The 20,596-nt window shown below is 39.2% G+C and overlaps 3 protein-coding genes across 4 annotated transcripts in view; 1 reads left to right on the top strand and 2 right to left on the bottom strand.

Moving 5' to 3' along the window:
• PPP1R32 (protein phosphatase 1 regulatory subunit 32) overlaps positions 1-5,357 on the bottom strand; it is a 45,109-nt gene extending 39,752 nt beyond the window's left edge. Inside the window, exon 1 of the mRNA XM_039344298.1 lies at positions 2,435-5,357. The gene's annotated coding sequence lies outside the window, so the exon portion shown is untranslated. The remainder of the gene's footprint in view (positions 1-2,434) is intronic.
• A 477-nt stretch (positions 5,358-5,834) lies between these two features.
• Positions 5,835-12,008, bottom strand: SDHAF2 (succinate dehydrogenase complex assembly factor 2). Its single transcript, XM_039344294.1, has 4 exons — positions 11,799-12,008; positions 11,511-11,716; positions 9,765-9,874; positions 5,835-6,154 (listed from the first exon to the last, which is right to left on the bottom strand). Exons 1-4 carry the CDS (start codon positions 11,817-11,819, stop codon positions 6,024-6,026), a joined length of 468 nt encoding a protein of 155 aa, XP_039200228.1. The 5' UTR covers positions 11,820-12,008; the 3' UTR covers positions 5,835-6,023.
• Positions 11,897-20,596, top strand: part of CPSF7 (cleavage and polyadenylation specific factor 7) — a 26,936-nt gene continuing 18,236 nt past the window's right edge. Inside the window, exons 1-2 of one of the 2 annotated variants that reach the window (XM_039344292.1) lie at positions 11,897-12,123; positions 12,567-12,665. In XM_039344292.1, coding sequence (XP_039200226.1) covers positions 11,929-12,123; positions 12,567-12,665 — 294 coding nt within the window. In that variant the 5' untranslated portion in view covers positions 11,897-11,928. Of the gene's footprint in view, positions 12,170-12,566; positions 12,666-20,596 lie in introns of both variants that reach the window. The other variant, XM_039344293.1, reaches the window with a different exon arrangement.

Below are 20,596 nucleotides of genomic sequence, written 5' to 3'. Positions count from 1 at the left end.
CAAGCACCCAGATCTTATTTTAAAAAGTACAGGTAGTTCTCAACTTATGACTACAATTGAGCTCAAAATTTATGTCACTAAGTGAGAAATCTGTTAAGTGAGTTTTCCCCCATTTTACAATTTTTCTTGTCACATTTGTTAAGTGAATCACTGCAGTTGTTAAATTAGTAACACGGCTGTTAAGTGAATCTGGCTTCCCCATTGTCTTTGCTTGTCAGAAGGTTGCAAAAGGGGATCACATGACCCTGGGACACTGCAACCATCATAAATGTGAGTCAATTTTCAAGCATCCAAATGCAAATCACATGACTATGGGGATGTGACAATGGTCATAAGTGTGAAAAGTGATCGTAAGTCACTTTTTTCAGTGCCACTGTAACTTTGAACAGTCACTAAGTGAACTGTTGTAAATCAAGAATTAGCTTATTCAAAATCTGAGTTTTCTCAGGCTGTTGGTTCATTTGAATGATGTGGTTTTCAAGGGAATTATTGTTGTTGTGAGGATATACCAAGGCTTTTATACTGTTGCATCTTTTGCTCATTATTTTCTTTGCTTTGCTTTTAATATAGTTACTTTGAATTAGGTGGTCTTACAAATCTAATCAATTTATTTATTATCAAGTTCTGACTGAATAAGATTTAGTCTTCCAAATGCTTTGCACAAGGACCACAATGACTGAAGCAAGTAGTCTTGTTTGCCAATCCCCAGAAAAGAGTTGTTGGACAGCAATCTGAAGATATAGTAGTTGCCATCCTAATGCAAGATTCCAGTGTGTCTGGTCAGTTCATTTCGTTTTTTACCACTATCACACCAATGGTGGGATTCAAATATGTGAACAATTGGTTCTCTGTGTGGATGCTGCTTCCAGAAGTCCATTTTGGGCCTGGGCAACAAAAAATTAGCTACTGGTTCGAACTGGCTGAATCCTACCACTATATCACACTAAACGTCTCTTCTGCTGTTTCATCTCCTGAAGCTTTTTGGTAAATCCAGGAGTATATTACTGAAACCTTTTTATTGTTACTGCAGTTACTGGGGTGAACCCAGCTGAAATAAAAAGCTTTATAAAGGCAAGTCTGTTTATATTTTACTGAGCTTTGGAGAAATAAAATGCAAGAGCCCAGAATTTATAGCTGCCAATTGATAAGTATATATATTATTCCTTGTTGTTCATCTGAAGTGTTATCTATGTGGCAACTAGTTAGGCAGTAGTTAATTGATGCTAACATAACACAATCATTTTTTGTCATTTTATAGAATAACTCTTTGAAGCAGATATGTTGAAATTATTTCAAATACTGAAAATTTTACATAATATTGCTTCAAATACTCTTACAGCTAGCTCTTAATTAGTGCTGTATAACACATCCCATGAAATTTTATTCAAAGTTGCACTATTCAAAGTGAGATTTCTGTGGAAAATTGGGAAATTGGTTTCAATTCAACGGAAATAAGCAACAACTTTTAAACATAAATGTTTATATATATATCAATTATTAAAGAAAAAATATTTATAATTTAAATTTATAATAAACCAAGTCACAGAGTAGTTTTAGAAAGCAGAATAAAAACAAAAAACTTCTAAATTTCATTCCGAAAGGTAAGCTTACACTGACAAAAATGTGATTATTGGTTCTCGATCTCCTTAAAATGCAGTATTTACAAACCATAAAAAGCTGGTGCAATTTTACTTTTATTTCCCCTGCATTTTTATAATATTGTGCCCTATAGACTCAGGTATTCCAACAAGTTCCAAGTTCATGTTGTTCAATTACATCAATTTTTTTTGCTCTAATGTAATAACAAGCCTCTTCTTTTTTGAACCCTTACTCAAACTTGTACTGTTGAGCTTGATTCCTCCAAAAGAATCATCCTTTTCTCCATTGTGCACATACAAACATTAGCAACATCTAAAACTTCAACCACAGAACTTTCCAGTGCCAAAATGTCTGAAATACTGATAATAGACACATGTACTTACTCTTCTGGGAACTCACCAACTGAAATATGTAGGCATTCTCTAATGTATATATATAGCTAGGGAACAAGACCTAAATCAAGTTTTAAGTAATATAGCCACTTTTAAACAGATGCTCTGTTTAAACATGTGTAAGCACTGACATTTTCAAATGCACTATTAAATCCTTCAATAAATTACTTTGAATGTATAGTCCAGCACTCAAAGTTCAGTAACAAAGTATACATTTTAAATAAAAGTTTAATCTCTACAATATTATCCTTAAAAGGAATCAAATAGTATGGTTAGCTAATCTATGATAAAGTGGTTATCACCAGTCTGAACAGAATATGGTTCATATAGCAAATGGGAGAAGGCAAACTACATACAAGTTTGAGGCAAATCGCTCCTCTATCCTGAAAACTTATGTTTTATGAAGCAATGTCAAGATTCATCTTGCAATATCATGTTCTTACCTGCCAAAGTATTGATTGGTTTACTGCAATGAGCAGAATCCTTGTAGTGTCCCAGAGGACAAAATTATTCCCTTAAGTTAAGAACTTGGAGGAATGTGTAGAACTGAAGTAACAATAGGTATCCTAGCAACTAGCTCATAGCAACCAGCTCAAGAAAACTTGTCCACAAGACAGCCACATTTATAGAATCCAATAGAAAAGCCAGTGGAATCAGTTTGGTGGCTTTTTAACATGGCAGACACATTACAGATTATTATCAGATGTGAAGTAGATGTTCAAAGTTAACCTTCAGAGTAATGGGAAATGGGATGGGAGTTTTCTTAGCAATGCTCGAATTGTGAGCCTCAACCCAGTGTCGGACTAGATTCATAGAAACAGTGAATTTGATAGTAATAATGCTATTCCATTTGTGAGATTTGAAGCAATACTGATTGCACAAAATGGATTTATGTACATGCTTTCTACAAATCTGCAAGTATGAGCAAATTCCAAGTGAAGATTTTGGTATCATAATCATAGCTGTTTGAGAATGTAAAACTATCGTCATAGATCTGTATATTAGTTGACCTTAATAAAGAATCTATGGAATCTGGATCAAATTCCTAAGCAAGTCCTAAAATACAAAGCTACATAATATATTTGATCAAACCTGTATCTAAAATCTTCATTTTCATCAGCATTGAGAGTAGCACCTATAGGCATATAATGACACCCTGTGGTAGTTCCAGGCAACGCCATAGGGATATTGTTATATCAAAAAGATGTACATACAATAAAGAATTTTTTTTTTGAGCCTGTATGTTTAAAAGCGGGAAATTCTAGAAAAAAAACCTGTTTTAAATTGCCATATTTGAAAATAACTAAAAACTTAAAACTTTATAAATAAAAAGACATAGAATAAAATAGCTGTTTTAGTATATAATTGTTAGTCCAATGTTTTGTTGGCTAAAACTGCCCTTCATAACAAAATTAAATTCTAACCTTCTGAAAGTGTTATTTATAATTTGTTTAGCCAGCATGTGATCAACTGAGGAAAAAATACAGATTTATCTTTCCTTCAAAATAACATCTGATAAAACCATAAGGATGGCACAAATCAAACTGAATTTTTATTTCTTATGAATTAATATCACCACTTAAAGGGAACAGCAAATAGGAAGCAAGATGCTATGTTAATACAGCATCTTTGAATTATGCCTTAAAACAGTACAGATGGTATTGATTGATCAAGAAAAATACTTTTAAAGATCTTTTAATATACATCTTGCTTTTTAAGGCTTTCAAATACCCATCCAATTTTGAATCTCTGCACTTTCCATTAGAATCATAAAAATACTAAAGAGCTAAAGAAATTTACATACAAAATGAGCTTATCGTCTAAAAGCTAATTCAGACATTTACCATCTGCCAAACTTGTTAAATTACAGTAACCAGATAAGCAATGAATGTGTCTGTTAAGTGCAACTAATCTCCTATAAATACTCATTCTGATTATATTTTATTAAATGAGCTAAAAATTTTAATAGCCACTGCTGTACACAAGCTCCTTTGGAGACCTGTTATTTACAAGCTCCCCTGGACATTTATTTCTGCCTATCAATTGTCAATCACCACAGGCAAAATAGTCAGGGATGATGGGAGCTCTAGTGCAAAACTCTCATAATCACTAAGAGAGGGATGATTTGATTACAATATGGATCACTTACTCCCAATTTTTTTAAAAAATCCCTCTACCTAGGTTTTGAGAACACAGCATCTGAATCCAAAAACAAAGAATGCCTATGAAATTTCCTTTACAAAAAACCGATAGTTGCCTGAGAAAACTAAGACAGCAACACCTGGGCCAAGTAGATGGCAAAAACTGGACAAGCAGGCATAAAGTTGCTGCATACAAAGTAGTATGTGCACTGACATATCTGAATTAATATAATTTTGTTCACATGGTACTTCATTGCACATTATTACTGGTAAGCTGCTGTCCTGGAATTGCCCAAGATTAATACCTAATTGAATTAACAAATATTCACCGATGAATCAAATATCACTGACAGCTTTTGTTTCCATCATCCAGTAACCATGTCAGGAAGCTTTTGGGATTTAGATGGGGAGAAATGGGCCACAATTGAATTCAAGCAAAACACTAAGGTTCTCCTTGAGTTCTGGGTTCTCTCCCACAATAGTATTGCCTCTGAAAGGGGAATCTATGACTTAGGTGGCTACTACCAGGCAGGTACTATTAGGCAGGAAAAGGGTAGTTCTCCTGCCTTGGGCAGGAGGTTGGACTAGATAGAAGATGCCCAGGGTCTCTTCTAGCCCTATGGTTCTTTGATTTTAATGACAGCCAGGAGAGCCATTACCAAATTGTGACTGTCTGAAGCTGGAGGGATAGTAACTCATACTGTCATCAACACATTAGCCAGTTGCAATTCACTCTACGTGTTCAGTTTAAAAAGCTACTCTGAAACTGCAGTAGCACAACATACAATGGCCTCAGTGATGGGATTCAAATATGTGAACAACCGGTTCTCTGTGTGGATGCCACTTCCAGAAGACCATTCTAGGCCTGGGCAACAAAAAATTAGAACTGGCTGAAGCCCACCACTGAATGGCCTGCATGCTAACCAGCACTGATGCCATGAACATCTACCCATGGACCCTGCCTTGAATACCAGTAAATTTTCATGTAATTTAAAGTGTTAGTTTTAATCTGTTAATATCTTATATGGCTTGGCATCAGGGCTATTGTCTTCAACATTCTTCATCTTAATCTCTTATGGGAGATTACAGGGTCTAAAACAATGATAGCGAACCTTTTAGAGACCGAGTGCCCAAACTTCAACCCAAAACCCGTGGAGTGCCGGGTGGGTGTGGCCCATTGGCTGGGCGTGGCTGCGGTGGTAACGGCAGACTGGGTGGGACTAAAAAGTTCAATCTACCAATTCCAACTTTGCAAGACCTTTTTTTTTCCCCGCAAGAAGTTGAAATTGACTGAACCTTTTTTTTTTTTTTTGCACATGGTGGCAAAGGTTTTATAAAACCCAGCTGAAGGCCTAAGACTGGGGTGATGGCACGCGTGCCCACAGAGAGGGCTCTGAGTGCCGCCTCTGGCGCCCATGCCATAGGTTCGCCACCACTGGTCTAAAATGAGGAGGTGCTTCTCCATTATGATTACTGCCAGCTAATAGATATAAGTTTAGCCCCATCCTTTGGCGAGCAGGTTAAAAAGCCTTTTAAGTAGTTAAAATTGTGCCTTAGAAATCACACACAAAAAACACACACAAATATATATATGTTCCATTAGATATTTAAAAATATATTACAGCTATTTCAACTTCTGTTAAATTGCCAAGATCTGCATGGTCTAAAAATCTAATAAATAAAAGACAAAGTGCACTGTTTCTTAATGTGTGTTTCAGTCCTTCTTTCAAGAAAAAAACAGCTTTATTACAGAGCAGTACAATAAGGAAAAATGGCTATTTATATGAGAATTCACAGATTAGGCATAAAGTATTTTAAGAGGAGCCCATGAAGCACAAATATGATTTTAAAGGATTCTCCAAACTGGGCATTTATGGAAATACAGACAAGATCAGTGGGAGCCTTCGGCAAGATACTCCAGATCTGGTGGCCGTAGTCTCTTCTCTTTATTCTTGTTTTTAGTAAATTCTCTAAGCATCTGTAGAATTTCATTCTCAAAGATTTCTGGAGCAGGCTTTGTTTCTTGAAAAGAAAAAAAAGAGTGAAATTTTCCAGAAATCCAATAATCTTTTCCAAACAAACTTCAGTTAAGTTCTAGATAACAGACTGCATTAGTTTGCTAAATATAAAAAATGAAACATCAACTGATAATAATAATTTCTAAGGCCTTCTAAAGAATATTACTTTCATCTTCTTGTAAAATATATTCAAGATATCCTTATTGCAAATCTTATAACAATCATGCAGTTCAATCCTGTATATGTTTTTGGGGAAGTCCCACTGAATACAATGTCTATATGCCAATGCACAGAGTATGAAAATAAACAAGGGTGAACTAGAAATTCAGGTAAATGAGGGCAGATATGATATTGTTGCCATTACGGAAACATGGTGGGATGAAACCCACAAATGGAACACACAGCTAGAGAGATTTAAATTATTTAAAAGAAACAGACCAAACAAATGAGGAGTTGCTCTCTATATACGAAATAACTACATCTCTACAGAAATAGAGCACAACAATGATGAAAACTGTCTTGAATGCATTTGGGTCAATATAAAAGGGGGGGGGAGGAAATGACATTGCCATAGGTGTATACTATAGGCCACCCAACCAAACAGACGAAATAGATTAACTTTTTGCTAGTCAGCTAACTAAGGTATGTAGGAAGCACATCACAATAGTAATGGGGGACTTTAATTACCCTGACATCAACTGGGGGACAAACTCTGCACCAAGTGGAAGATCAAACAGATTTCTTGCAAACCTGGCAGACTATTTTGTCTCCCAAAAAGTAGAGAAAGGAACTAGGGGATTAGCCATATTGGATCTAATCCTCACTAACAAGAGATGAAATGATAGAAGGTGTTGAAGCCACAGGAACCTTGAGGGGAAGTGATCATGCAATATTGGCATTCAACATTCTGGAAGCACAAGCAATAGAACACGGTCAAACCGGAGTCTTGGACTTTAAGAGAGCTAATTTCAATAAATTTAGAGAGAGCTTGGGAAGGATTCCATGGATGAGAATACTCAAGGGGAAAACAACTCAAGAAGCTTGGGAAATTTTGAAAAGTGAGATAATAAAAGCCCAGTCTACACAATACCAACAAAGAAGAAAAATAACAGCTCTCAAAAGAAACCAGTATGGCTGCATAAAGAACTCTCTGATAAATTGAAAGATAAAAAGAACGTATAAAAAGTGGAAAGAGGGGCACATAACTAAGGCAGAATATCAGCAAATAGCCCAAAGGGAAAAAAACAGTGCAACTTATCAAAAACAGTAACATAAAAAACAGATTAGAAACACAAGTTAAGATAGGCAAGAAAATGGTAAGTGAGCACCTGTCCAGCCTAGACGAGTTCAAATCACTAGGACCAGATGGATTACACCCCAAGGAACTGGCAGATGTGAACTCAGAACCATTGAACTATATTTTTCAAAGATCCTGGAGCACTGGAACACTGGAGGACTGGAAAAGAGCTGATGTAGTTCCCATCTTCAAAAAAGGGAAAAAAATAGATCCAGAAAACTACAGACCTATCAGCCTGACCTCAATACTTGGGAAGATTCTGGAAAAGATAATCAAACAACGAATCAGCGAATACCTAGAGGCAAACAAAATCATTACTAAAAGCCAACATGGGTTTGTCAAAAACAGATCATGCCAGATAAATTTTACTGCATTCTTTGACCAAGTGACAAAATTAGTGGACCAGAGGAATGCTGTGGATATAATTTACTTGGACTTCAGTAAGGCATTTGATAAAGTAGATCACAACCTACTACTTGATAAGATAGAAAAATGTGGGTTAGACAGAATCACCACCAGATGGATCCGTAGCTGGCTGACCGGCCGTACTCAGCGTGTGGTCCTCAATGGAACTGCATCTATATGGAGGGAAGTGTGTAGTGGGGTGCCCCAGGGCTGTTCTGGGCTCAGTGCTCTTCAACATCTTCATCAATGATTTGGACGAGGGGATAGATGGGAAACTCATCAAATTTGCAGACGATACCAAGCTGGCAGGAATAGCCAACACTCCAGAAGATAGGCTTAAAATACAGGAGGATCTGGACAGACTTGAACACTGGGCGCTATCTAACAAAATGAAATTCAGTGGTGAAAAAAGTAAGGTTCTACATTTGGGCAAGAAAAACCAAATGTACAGGTATAGTATAGGTGGTACCTTGCTCAATAGTAGTAACTGTGAGAGGGATCTCGGAGTCCTAGTGGACAATCACTTAAATATGAGCCAGCAGTGTGCTGCAGCTGCCAAAAAAGCCAACATAGTGCTAGGCTGCATTAACAGAGGGATAGAATCAAGATCATGTGAAGTATTAATACCAATTTACAATGCCTTGGTAAGGCCACACTTGGAATACTGCATCCACAATGATCACCACAATGCAAAATGATGTTGAGACTCTAAAAAGAGTACAGAGAAGAGCAACAAAGATTATTAGGGGACTGGAGGATAAAACATATAAGGAACGGTTGCTGGAATTGGGTATGTTTAGTTTAATGAAATGAAGGGCGAGGGGGGACATGACAGCAATATTCCATTATCTCAGGGGCTGCCACAGAGAAGAGGGAGTCAAACTATTCTCCAAAGCGCCTGAAGGCATGACAAGAAGCAACGGATGAAAACTAATCAAGAGAAGCAACCTAGAACTAAGGAGAAACTTCCTGACAGTTAGAACAATTAACCAGTGGAACAACCTGCCTCCAGAAGCAGTGAATACTCCAACACTGGAAGTTTTTTAAGAAGAGACTGGACAGCCATTTGTCTGAAATGGTATAGGGTTTCCTGCCTGAGCAGGGGTTTGGACTAAATGACCTCCAAGGTCCCTTCCAACTTTATTATTGTTGTTGTTACAATATTGGTTACTTAACCATATGTAAATCTGGATTCTGATTTAGTCATGCTAGGAATAAGACTACTAAATTTAGCTTAGCAAATTAACTGCACTCCTCCCAAGTTTCATTTATTTCAGCAGATTTAAACCCAAGTAAGGATCCACTCTTTTAGATACAATCCTAGATCTCATTACTTGGAAAAAGCCCTAAATCAGGCATGTCAAACTGCCGGCCTGTGGGCTGGATGCGTCATGCCAAAACTGTGCTCACCCCATCGCCGGCAATGGGGAAAAAATTACGATATGTCGCGCAACGTCGCAAGTTTGACATGCCTGCCCTAAATAAACCCAGTGCATCTTTCAAAGATGAGCATCTGTGAATTTTTCAGTTCTATTTATAATTCTGCAGATAATACTGTAAATCACAATAGTGGTGAATTAATATCTCCACAATTGTACTTTTTAATAGATATGTACAGGATTGCATAGTCTCTTAGTTGTCAAGATAGCAAGTGATTTCCTTAACCATTTTACTGTATTTTACTGTATTCCTATTCCAAGGTAAAATTCTATTTCAAATTCCCATAAGGTTTCAGGGCCTATACATATCTTTTATAGTTTTTAAAGGTCTGTCTACAAGATCCCTGAAATATAAAGATAAGAAGCAGAGTCTCAAATATTGCCTTTATTGCTTCACTCAATATTATGAGATTAGAAATATGCTGAGAGCTACATATAGTCTGCTGGCTCCAAAACACACAGTTCTACATTACCTGTTGCCCAGGAATATATGTCCCAATCATTGCTAGGCTCATTTATGAGTCGGTCATAAAGGTCCAGTTGTTGTTCATTCATTTGATTCAGATTCTCTTTGGCAAATAGACTATTAAAAACAATTAAGAGTAAAATGCCAAAACAGTTAAAGCTGCTAAGCTCATACAAACCCAGTACACACAAAATGAAAAAAAGAATCAAAAACACATGTCAGACACATCAACAGGAGAACAACCTGATCTATCTTTATAGATCAGGGGTCCTCAACCCTGAGCCGCTGCCCACTACCGGGCTGTGAGTTATTTGGAATTGGTTGGCTGGAGCATGTGCGTGCGTGCACATGCACAGCTAAACTTGTGTGAGCGGCAGGCCAGCAGGCATTTGCGCACCGGCTGGCCACTTGTGCAAGCTGAGCTGTACCCATGCACGCTGACCCACCACATGCAAGAGCTGCATGTGTGTATTTGTGTGTGTGCCAGCCTGCAGCTCACACGACTCAATTCCCCTCTTCCCCCCACATCGCAAAAGTTGGGGACTAATGGAATAGATAATCCTAACTTATCTCTCTTAGTAGATTCCAATTAATTGTTTGCCCATTATCATTCAAAGAGGTAGGCACCAACTCTACCTCATCTGAAGATGGCCAAGTAACATTTAATTTTCAGATATATCTATACTCACAACAAAACATCTGCACTAAGTAAGTCTTTGTGCACGATGCATGCTTCTGTGTTGACTTTGAGGAGACAAAAGAACATATTATGTCATATAGCACATATTTAATATCAAGATCTTACAGGGAAAAGATATGGTAATTGCTACTATTTTAGACTGTTTTACAAATTAGTCCTCTATGGATAGGACTTAGAGAGTTCACACAGTAAACTTGATGAATAAAAACTTGGTAAGAAAAACTTTAGTTGGTCAACAGGTAATAAAATAAGGAAAATCCTCTCAAGTTGAACTTGATTGCTAGCCTATGTCCATATAGAAGCAATATGTATATGCCATTGTGGCATTGCAGGATTATTCCTGTTCTGGTTTACAGTTCTAAGATTTCCTGGTGGTTTACCATCCAAATATTAACCACATCTGACCCCCCCATCACTTTTCAAGATTTGTTAAGTGCTGATCCATGCTCTGCTGAACATCTCAGGGCAGGAGTCCCAGTGAAAGTTATGAGGAGCGGTTATTAGCACAATATTCAAACACAGTTACTGTATTATTAGCATTCAGCTTGTCCCAAAAGGGTCTCAGGTAAATAATACAGTAGTAAAAATTACAATTGCAGGACTCTGGACTAGCAGTTCTAAGTATAGGTGGTCCTTGACTTACGACCATAATTGAGCCCATAATTTTTGTTGTTAAGTGAGACATTTGTTAAGTGAGTTTTGCCCCATTTTACAACCTTTCTTCATCTAGCCACAGCTAAATGAATCACTGCAGTTAAGTTAGTTACACGGTTGCTAAGTGAATTTGGCTTCCCCATTGATTTTTATTGTCAAAAGGTTGCAAAACGTGATCACATGACCTTGGGATACAGCAACAGTCACAAGTCAGTTGCCAAGCATCCGAATTTTGGTCACGTGACCACGGGGAACGCTGCAATGGTTGTAAGTGTGGGGAAAAATGGTCATGTCACTTTTTTCACTGCTGTTGTAACTTTGAACGGTCACTAAATGAATTGTTGTAAGTCGCGGACTCTCTGTAGGCTGGCTGCGAAAGAGAGAAGAAAAACCGCCCACCTGAGCAGCAGGCAGTTCTCCAACATGCCTCTCTTGCGGCTCTCGTATAAGAGCCTCGCGCGCTTGTTCGCCAGGGGCTCGTGCGGCCGAGCCTGCCAGGGTGGGAGCGGGATCTCCAGCAGGTCCTTCCCAGAGTCAGGCGGAGAATCCCCGCGGTACCCACACTTGGGCAAGCGGAAGAGACAGCCGGGCAGCAGCAAGACACGCTGCGAGGAAAGGGAGATACGAGTGACCGTCATTCAGAGTAACGACCTTCCCCGGTCCTCCCGTTCCGCCTCCCACACTCACCCGAACCATTAGAGCTGCCATCCTGCTTTCTCCCCGAGCTACTCTATCATTCGCTCTCGACCATAGACATACAGGTAACGCGAACCAGGATGCGTTTGCTTTCTCCAGCTAGCCATAGAGCTGGTCGCGCATGCGTCTTAATTCGATAGCGTTCGAACGGCAACTTGTCGAACGCCGCCGGAAAGGGAGCCAAATAGTAAGTTTTGGTATTCGTACTTTCTTGCACGGAAAAGCATTAGAAACCGGAACAGGCGGGATTCGACAAGCCGGAAGGGGCGGAGCGGAGGAGGCCCTTACTGTGGGAGAGAGAGAGAGAGAGAGAGAGGTTCGCGCGCGTTTTGGGCCTGCTTGGGATTGTGGGCCTTTACGCGGTATAACGGGGCCGCCTAACACTGGGGAGAGATGAGATTTTTGACCGGCTGTCTGGTGGCGGCCCTTCGGGGGAGGGGGGGAATGGCGGGTTCCCTTTCCAGCGCGGGAAAGCGGGAGGCGATGGCTGCCGCGAGCGAGCGGGCGCAGTTATGGCGCCGACGTGGGGGGGGGGAGGAATTCTCCGTTTCCCACCTTGCTCCTCGACCGCTCCTCTTGCGGGGCTGGTGTAGTTCAGTCCTCAGATGCGCGCGGAGCAAAGGGGGGCGGGGTTGCTTTGCGGTCCTAGGCCCGCCTTGCTGCTGGCGGCAACAGAGGAGGGCCGGGCCCGGTTCGTAGCCGCGTCAGAAAGGTTACCCGGGGGTCCGCGTTAACCCGGTTCTTTACTTTGACCTGCAGTTGCCGCTCTTTCTCCCCGATTCTCTCCGTGGCGCTCCTGAAACTATGTCGGAAGGAGTAGACCTCATTGATATCTACGCCGACGAGGAGTTTAACCAAGTAAGTGTCGATGCGGCTTCATTGGGAGAGAAAGGAAAAGAGGGCAAAAGGGCACAAAAAGCGTCAGATCTTATTGAAGCTTCACCTTGTTACCTATTTGGGGGCAACAGCGTGCTGATTTAACTGAACTGGTTGGTGTTTTTTTTTTAAAGAGATTTTAACTCTGAAGAGGATTGCATACCAGGTAATTGTTGTTAAATTTCATTTGCAATTCCAGTTGGAATAAACTTTTCATGCAGTATTTGCCAGTTGGTTTCAAAAATGTTTTATCTGCAAGGAAGAAGAAATATTCCTTTATTAAAAGTGCAGTTTGGAAGAAACCCTATCCTTTTTTCTTGGGAAAGGCCAATTTGTGCATATTGAACTTTTCTTTTTAATGGGAGCCAAAAACAAAACTATGTTATCTGTAGTGTCACATTTACACACAAAAATATTGAAATTAGTTTGTATTTGAGTGTGCATTTCCTTTTTTATGGAATTGCATCTATTCAATGGAGTTGGATCTTTGTTTTGTTTTAGACTTGGATGTTGCATATGAAGAAGGGGTGCAGGAATTGGGTATATCTAGTTTAATGAAGAGAATTAAGAGTGCCATGATAGCAATGTTCCAATATCTCAGGGATTGCCACAAAGAAGAAGAGGTCAACCTATTCTCCAAAGCACCTGATGGCAGAACAAGAAGCAAAGGGTTGAAACTAATCCAGGAGAGAACCAACTAGAAATAAGGGGAAATTTCCTGACAGTTAGAACAATTAACTGTCTTGCCTTCAGAAGTTGTGGGTGCTCCATCATTGGAGGTTTTTCAGAAGAGACTAGACAAACACTTGTTTGAAATCATATAGGGTCTCCTGTTTGAGCAGAGGAGGTTGGACTAGAAGACCTCCAAGGTCCCATCCAACTCTGTTATTCTGTTGCAGTTACACCAGTTTGTCAATATTAGTTAAGCAGTATAGGCAGTCCTCAACCTATGACTACAATTGAGACCAGAATTTCTGTTGCTAAGCAAGATGGTTGCTAAGTGAGTCATGTCTGATTTTATGACCTGTTTTGCCATGGTTAAACAAATCAATGCAGCTAAGTGAATCATGCAATTCTTAAGCGAATCTAGGTTTCCTAATTGACTTTGCTTATTGGAAGCCAATTGGGAAGGTTGTAAATAGCAGTCACATGATCCCAGGATGCTTCAACCAACATAAATATGTTCCTGTTACCAACACCTGAATTTTGATCATATAATGCAATGTCAAAAGTCACGATCACTTTTTTCAGTGCTGTTGTAACTTTGAGCAGTTGCTAAATGAATGGTTGTAATTTGAGGACTGTATTCTTATCTCACTACTGATGCCATACTGATATAGCAACAAAATAAAGCTGAATAAAATACTGACAAACCATCAGTCATGCAATTAAATCCAGACTCCTCTTATCACCAGCAGAAGGAAAGCACAGTTAATATGCTATAACATGGTTCTTACAAATATTAATTACCATTTATTAGATTAAGATTTTTAGGGATAGGATGAGCAACTCTGGATTCCATTCTTATACTTTGGCACAATGAGTATAGTTAACTCTTGATACTTTTCCAAGCTGCGATATTAGATAATTTGTACGACATATAAAGGAAGAATAAATTAAAAGGCAGGAGACACTTTATAATCTGAGTTACTAGATTTGAGAAAAGTATGTTGCTTTAAACTTTGGAAAAGGGAAGTTACTGTTTTTGTCACTCCCTGTTTAGTTTGAATCTGTCTCCAAGCATGTTGCAAACATAGTTATACATTATTTTAAATAAAACTTTGGAAGCACTTGAGATCGTTGATGTGTTTCGTGATATAACAGCGGAAGATGCGGGTTCTTTTGCTTATATCTCCTCGTAGAATTACTTAGACTTATGTCTAAAATTCTTTTACGGACTTACGTCTAAAATTCTGTTACTGTAGATAGTGTTAGAAGGAATAGGTTAATAATGTAAGCAGAGTTCTTAGAAATGTTAAAAAATTGTGTAAGCTTCTGGGTTCGTACTCACATTTTTTTCTTACCAAATAGCTTCTTATAACAGGATTCAGAGATGTTTGCTTGGTATTGTATCTTGGGGCAAAGCAACTTTTATATCTTCATGGTAGTCTTGCCCTTTACTTAGCAGCAGCAGCCCACAAGGAATCCTGATGGATATTTTCTGGGTAGCTGTATCTGAGATACAGTCAGCTCCTTTTCGAATGATTAAAATTCGCTATCTGGATATCAGTTTGAAGCTTCCTTTCTGGGGTCACAAAAGTGCCTAATAGTATGTCCATGTTGTAGTCTCAAGTTAGCATTGTTATGCTTTCATTCTGGCAATATTTTTAGTCATCTCGTATTTGCAGCTAGGACAAAGAAGGATACTTTGGTAATTTTTCCAGCATGCTGGGCAATTTGTAATATAACAAGTGTTCATGGCATGCTACAACGTCTGCTGTGCTAATTATTATTTCGTGTTCCAGAGATCCAAGAAGTGATATTAAGACACAATAAGAGAATGGCATAGATGCTTGTTTCTTGTGTTTGTTTTTAAAGTTGGATTACAAAAGTCAGGAAACAATGTATGTTATTCTTTGGCCTATGCATATGTTAATTCTTCATTCTTTTACGTCTTTATTAAGTAAAATAGATGTCTGAGAGGATTACATGATTGACTAATGGTTGTCCATTACGTCTTTCATATTAGAACAATGTTCTGATTTTACAATTATTGGTTCTTTACAATCAATTTATCTAAGTCTTCTGTTCTGGGCAGGTTTTAATTAAATTTATTCTCTCATACAGAATTATTTTTATGCTTCTTTCTGTAAATCCTGGTAGAAGGTGGAGAGAAAAACAAAGGAAATAAGTATTACTTCAAAAGTGTTCTGTGATTTTGGAGTTCTGCATTATACATATCAAGACTGTTTTTTACTTATTATACATTCATCCATTTCATTACTAAAGAGTAATTATGTACAGTATTTGTCCTAGTTCAGTTTTATTGAGGGAGAGAGGTAGCATTTTGAAGCTACATACAGTATATATTTCCATAGGTTCATCTTGCTTTGAGTTCCTCTATAGCTCCCATTTGAATTGTTGCCTGTCCTTTTAAGAGAATTGATTTAAAAAGTAGTGGATATATGAATTTGCATTTGTCTATAATTTGCATTTCTTGACATACACATCATAGGAACTTGTATGTTTGTATTTGTGTACATAAACAGGTATACAGAAATTCTTAAAGGGTTTTGATTGCTTTTTGATAGATTAGGGTCCCCATCCGTGGGCCACTATTGGGCCTTGGCCTTTTGGCCACTGGGCCACAAGAAGGGAGGCCAGTATGTGTGTGTTTATGCATGCACTCACCCTCCACACTCACGCTAGTGCCTCTGTGAGCGTCCCTCGGGGCTAGCACTGCCCAGCCCTGAGTGTCCCACTGGCACTAGCACCGCCTCGAGCATCCCACTGGCATTAGTGCCACCCTGAGTGTCTTGCCAGCACTAGCGCCGCCCCACCCCAAGTGTCCCCTCCCATTTGTGCAAAACAGTGCCTGCCTCCATTTCCGGGCTGCCAAATCCAAAAGGTTGGGGACCTCTGTGATAGATCATTTGTTACTGTGATTTGTTGAATGGATTTTGGGTTATAAGCTAATACGGTTGAAGTGTCTACAAGTGGCAGTGTCCAGCAAATATTGATTAATTCCAACAATTAAACAAGATTAAAATCAGATTGGTATTTAGATAAACTATCAGGATTTAATTTGGTTGGCAGTATAGATTGGAACATTGAAAAAGGAATGATGAGCCATTTCCATATTGCCACTCGGAAAATACAGCATTGTGGACTGTTTTCAAGAATGACATGAACTTGTCATTGCCTGTGATCCTGACTTAAAGGAGCTTTGACTTTAAGCACTGGGTTCCCATAAGCAGAAAACTTAGTTGTTTCCAAGCAAAGGAATGGGAAGCTGATTGTGAACATCTGGAAACTGAAGCATTACAGTACTGCTCTTTCTGTAAATGAGCGAATGTGTGTACATACTTCTATAAATGCTGATGTATTCACTACAGGCTTTGAAATCGTTACTACTTCAATTATTTGCTCTGTGTACTCATAGTTTTGCATATGTTTTGTAAGTCCTGATTTTTTTTCTCTTCAATCTGAATCTCCCAATTTCCATGTGCTTTAGTTGTAATATAGCTATTTCACAGATACAATGTAATATTATTTGAATGGTTAGAGTAAAGATTCCATGCATTTTTGTAATAATCTAGTGGCAGATTCATTTCCATGGACTAAGTAGTCCAGTTCAGAATGTCTTTGTTTTTCAAGCTGAGTTTCCAAATTTGAGGGCATCTCTGATATATTTTCCTTTAGTTTTTTATTAATTACTAATCTATCCTCCCCCCCCCCTTTCATGTGATCCCTGGATTGTTTTAAATGCACTTTCTGTGGTGAGGTCTAGAAGTAAAGTGAATGCTGTCAGATAACATGCATAAATTATTGTTGCATTCTATTTTGCTTCAATATTTTGTTCCCAATTGTCCCTTAGGGAATTTGTATATGCTTATATTGCCCTTTAAGATTATCATTGTGTATTTTTAGCTGTGAAAGTAACTGATGCTTCTGAACTGTTTTTGGTAGATTATGTTATGCTTTTTATGTAAACATGTATTGTAGTTTTACCAAAGTGAATAGAATGTCAATGTCCATAATTTTCTTGTTTCGATTTCTTTTTTCCTAAACAGCATTTCGTTTTTCAATGCATATAGGTGCAAAGCCTACTGTTTTAAGAGACAGAGTTTTCTGAGTGGCAGGATGAGTTATAACGAGTGACCACGACCATGAGTTAAATTTAAAGAAAAGTTAGGTCTTGTAAGGATAATTCACTAAACCTTCTAAATATGTTTAAATCAGGTGTCTTCATCAGCCAAGTATTTCTTTTGCATTTCAGCAAACTGTTTCTTCAAAATATTCAAAGAATAGAAGTTCAGAAGTTCAAGGAAAAATATGTTCTGAGACTGCTAATACCCCTTTTTCATTGTAAATGTAAGGGAACTCATACCATGGCTTGGATTCAGATTTCCTATCAGCAGAAGCATAAAATGTTCACACAGGAAAGAGAAAGGACAGTTTTCACTATTTTTCTCCCTCACAATACTTTCTTAGGACATTTTCTCATCCTTTTATCTAGTGCAGTGGTTCTCAACCTGTGGGTCGGGACCCCATTTGGGGTCGAACGACCATTTCACGGGGGTCGCCAAACAAGGCTGTCCACCATTTTTCCCCCTTTTCTTTGGCCACGCCCCTGGCACCCGGTGATGTATAAGTGGTTGGGGGTCACCACAACATGGGGAACTGTATTATGGGGTCGCGGCATTAGAAAGGTTGAGAACCACTGATCTAGTGGAAGTCTGTGATTTCTCTTCCACAAATAAAAGGAGCTCATCCATTTGCAGAAGGAATACTTTGAATCCCTTCCTACCTATTTAATTTTTGAAAGGGAAAAAGATATAGAACTCCATGTGGCGAATGATGCCAAATATGTAGCACTCCTTTCAGCACTCCTGCATGAGCTGCATTAGTTACTGGTGTGTTGCCAGATGCAATTCTAGGCGCTGGTTGTCACCCTTAAAGACCTATATCCAAGAATCTCTACCTGTCCAATTCAATCTAGCAGATTGGGCATGGTGCAGATCCTGCCTGCCAAGGAGTATTGATGAGCATAGGCTAGAAGACAAGCCTTTCTGCAGTAGCCCCTACTCTGTAGAATATTCTCACTTTGGAGATTAGAATGGCCCCAACCCTATGGGCCCTTTGAAAGGCTTTAAAAATCTGGCTATGTACCCAAGTCTGGGGCACAGAATCAAATGTATTAAGAGCCCCCGTTTTTTGGCTTTACTATCAACTGGCCAAGTATCTCAGCTGCTGTGTATATTTATTTTGGATGCTTTTATTGTTTTTGGATTGTTTTATTGTTTTATACATTTGGAATTGTAAGCCATCCAGAGTCATTGGTTGAGATGGATGGCTGTAGAAATTGAAAGAATGAATGAATGAATAAATAAGCTTTCTAAAGTTTATAAAAAGATGCGTGTTCAAAACTGAAAATACTGTATATTTATGTTAAATATTGTGCCACACAGAACTCACTGTTTTTGCTAAAAGATTGTATAGAATCATGGCTTTTGGTTCATCAATTGTACCTAATGGCTTTCTTTACTTTTTACATTCCATTAAACATACGGCAAAATACAGAGTCATTAGGCAAGTAGCAGCTGCACGAATTCTGAGTTTGTGACTGTAAGTAAAATAAGAGCTACTTTGAAAAGGCCATGAGGAGTAACAAGTGATATTGGGAGTATGATTAAAAAAAAATGTAATGAGCCTGAAAAGATAAAGCAACTTTTAAGACTGCCTGGTAACCATTAAGTGCTAAAAAGCAAATCTTGAAATGTCTGGAGAATCTTAATATTCAATAAAAAAATGACAGTATCTTTAAGGTAATATTTGATTTGTTCATACAGCGAGGATGAATAAGAATCAAATCACAGCAAATGTATGAAAAAAAAGCAAATGGAAGAAGAAAGCAAAGACAGAAAGGCATATTTGAATGGAGTTTATTGCATGCTGATAAAGAGAGATGAGAAGTTTTAAGAACAGATTAGTGCACGAAACAAAATTTAGGCATGATAAAGCAGGACTGAGTTGCAAATTTTTAAAACAAGCATGAAGAGGAAGATGAAACAATGTTGGTATTATCTAGGTTTAGTGGTGTTATTCCACCACCCACCCTGCCTCATTTAATTTTTGGGGTGTACTACTTACAGATAGTCCTCACTTAACAAGTTATGACAGCACTGAAAGAATGTTAGTAACAACCAGTCCTTGAAGTTACAGCCATTGCAACACCCCACAATTAACGCAATCAAAACTCGGGCGCTTGACAGCCCACCCACATTTATGATTGTAGCATGTGCTTCAGCTCCCCCCATTCACCTATGTCCCTTCCATCTCTGCCCTTTTACCTGCCCTGCACTCCAGCATCTCTGCTGTGCTGCACTCCGCCTCATCAGCATTTGGAGGGAGAAATGAGTCTGGGTTGTGGAGTGCAAGTTGACCAAAAGAGTAGAGACAGTGATGATGAGCGACTGGTGGGCGTTGAAGCGGAGACGAGTGCAGCAGAGCAGAAGGATGAGGTCCTTATCTATCAATGGCATGGTTCTTGTCTAATGACTGCAACCAGGACTACCAGAAGTGCCATTACTATTCAGAGCAGTCAGATGATGTTTCCCTTTGCTTAACGATGGAAATTAGGGATGCTAAGTGAAAACCATCTGTATTCTATTTTTGTGAATAGTATTCCTTAAAGCAGACATGTCAAACACAAGGCCCGGGGGCCGGATGCGGCCCGTGAAGTGGTTTCATGTGGCCCGCAAAGCCATCCTGGAAACAGTGAGGGAACGGCCCCCACTGCCTTGGCCCTGGCCCAGGCCGGCCAGGAGCCAATATACAATTTTGTGATGGCCATCTATGCTGAAATGCATTCAGTCTTAGCTCCACAAGGCTGTTTGGAAACAGCGAGGAACCAGCCCCTGCCGTGTCGGGTGCATGCTGGGGAGGTATCACCCTTTGTGAGGAATGAAGAAATGCACCATCGCCTGGAAGTAGCCAGCAAATGGCCCTTGCCTACTTCATATATCTGGCTTGATGGGCTCTGGCGGAGGGGTTTTCGACAGGCAGTGAGATTCCTCCAGTGGACCATGCCTTGGCACTTGCCCCGGTCCCACCCCCTTCTGCCAGAGACCCTCAGAATTGTCCCATTCTTGCCCAGGCCCCCACAGGCACCCTTGACGCAAACGATGTAGAGCTGGCCATGCCCACCCAATAGGCCACACCCACTTGGTCCACACCCATCCGCCCCCCAA

This window comes from Crotalus tigris, unplaced genomic scaffold (assembly GCF_016545835.1).
Source record: "Crotalus tigris isolate CLP2741 ecotype Arizona unplaced genomic scaffold, ASM1654583v1 scf7180000017899.1852299, whole genome shotgun sequence".
In the NCBI taxonomy this organism is placed as follows: domain Eukaryota; kingdom Metazoa; phylum Chordata; class Lepidosauria; order Squamata; family Viperidae; genus Crotalus; species Crotalus tigris.
Note: the sequence above shows the minus strand (reverse complement) of the source record. Positions and strands in the feature narration are given on the sequence as shown.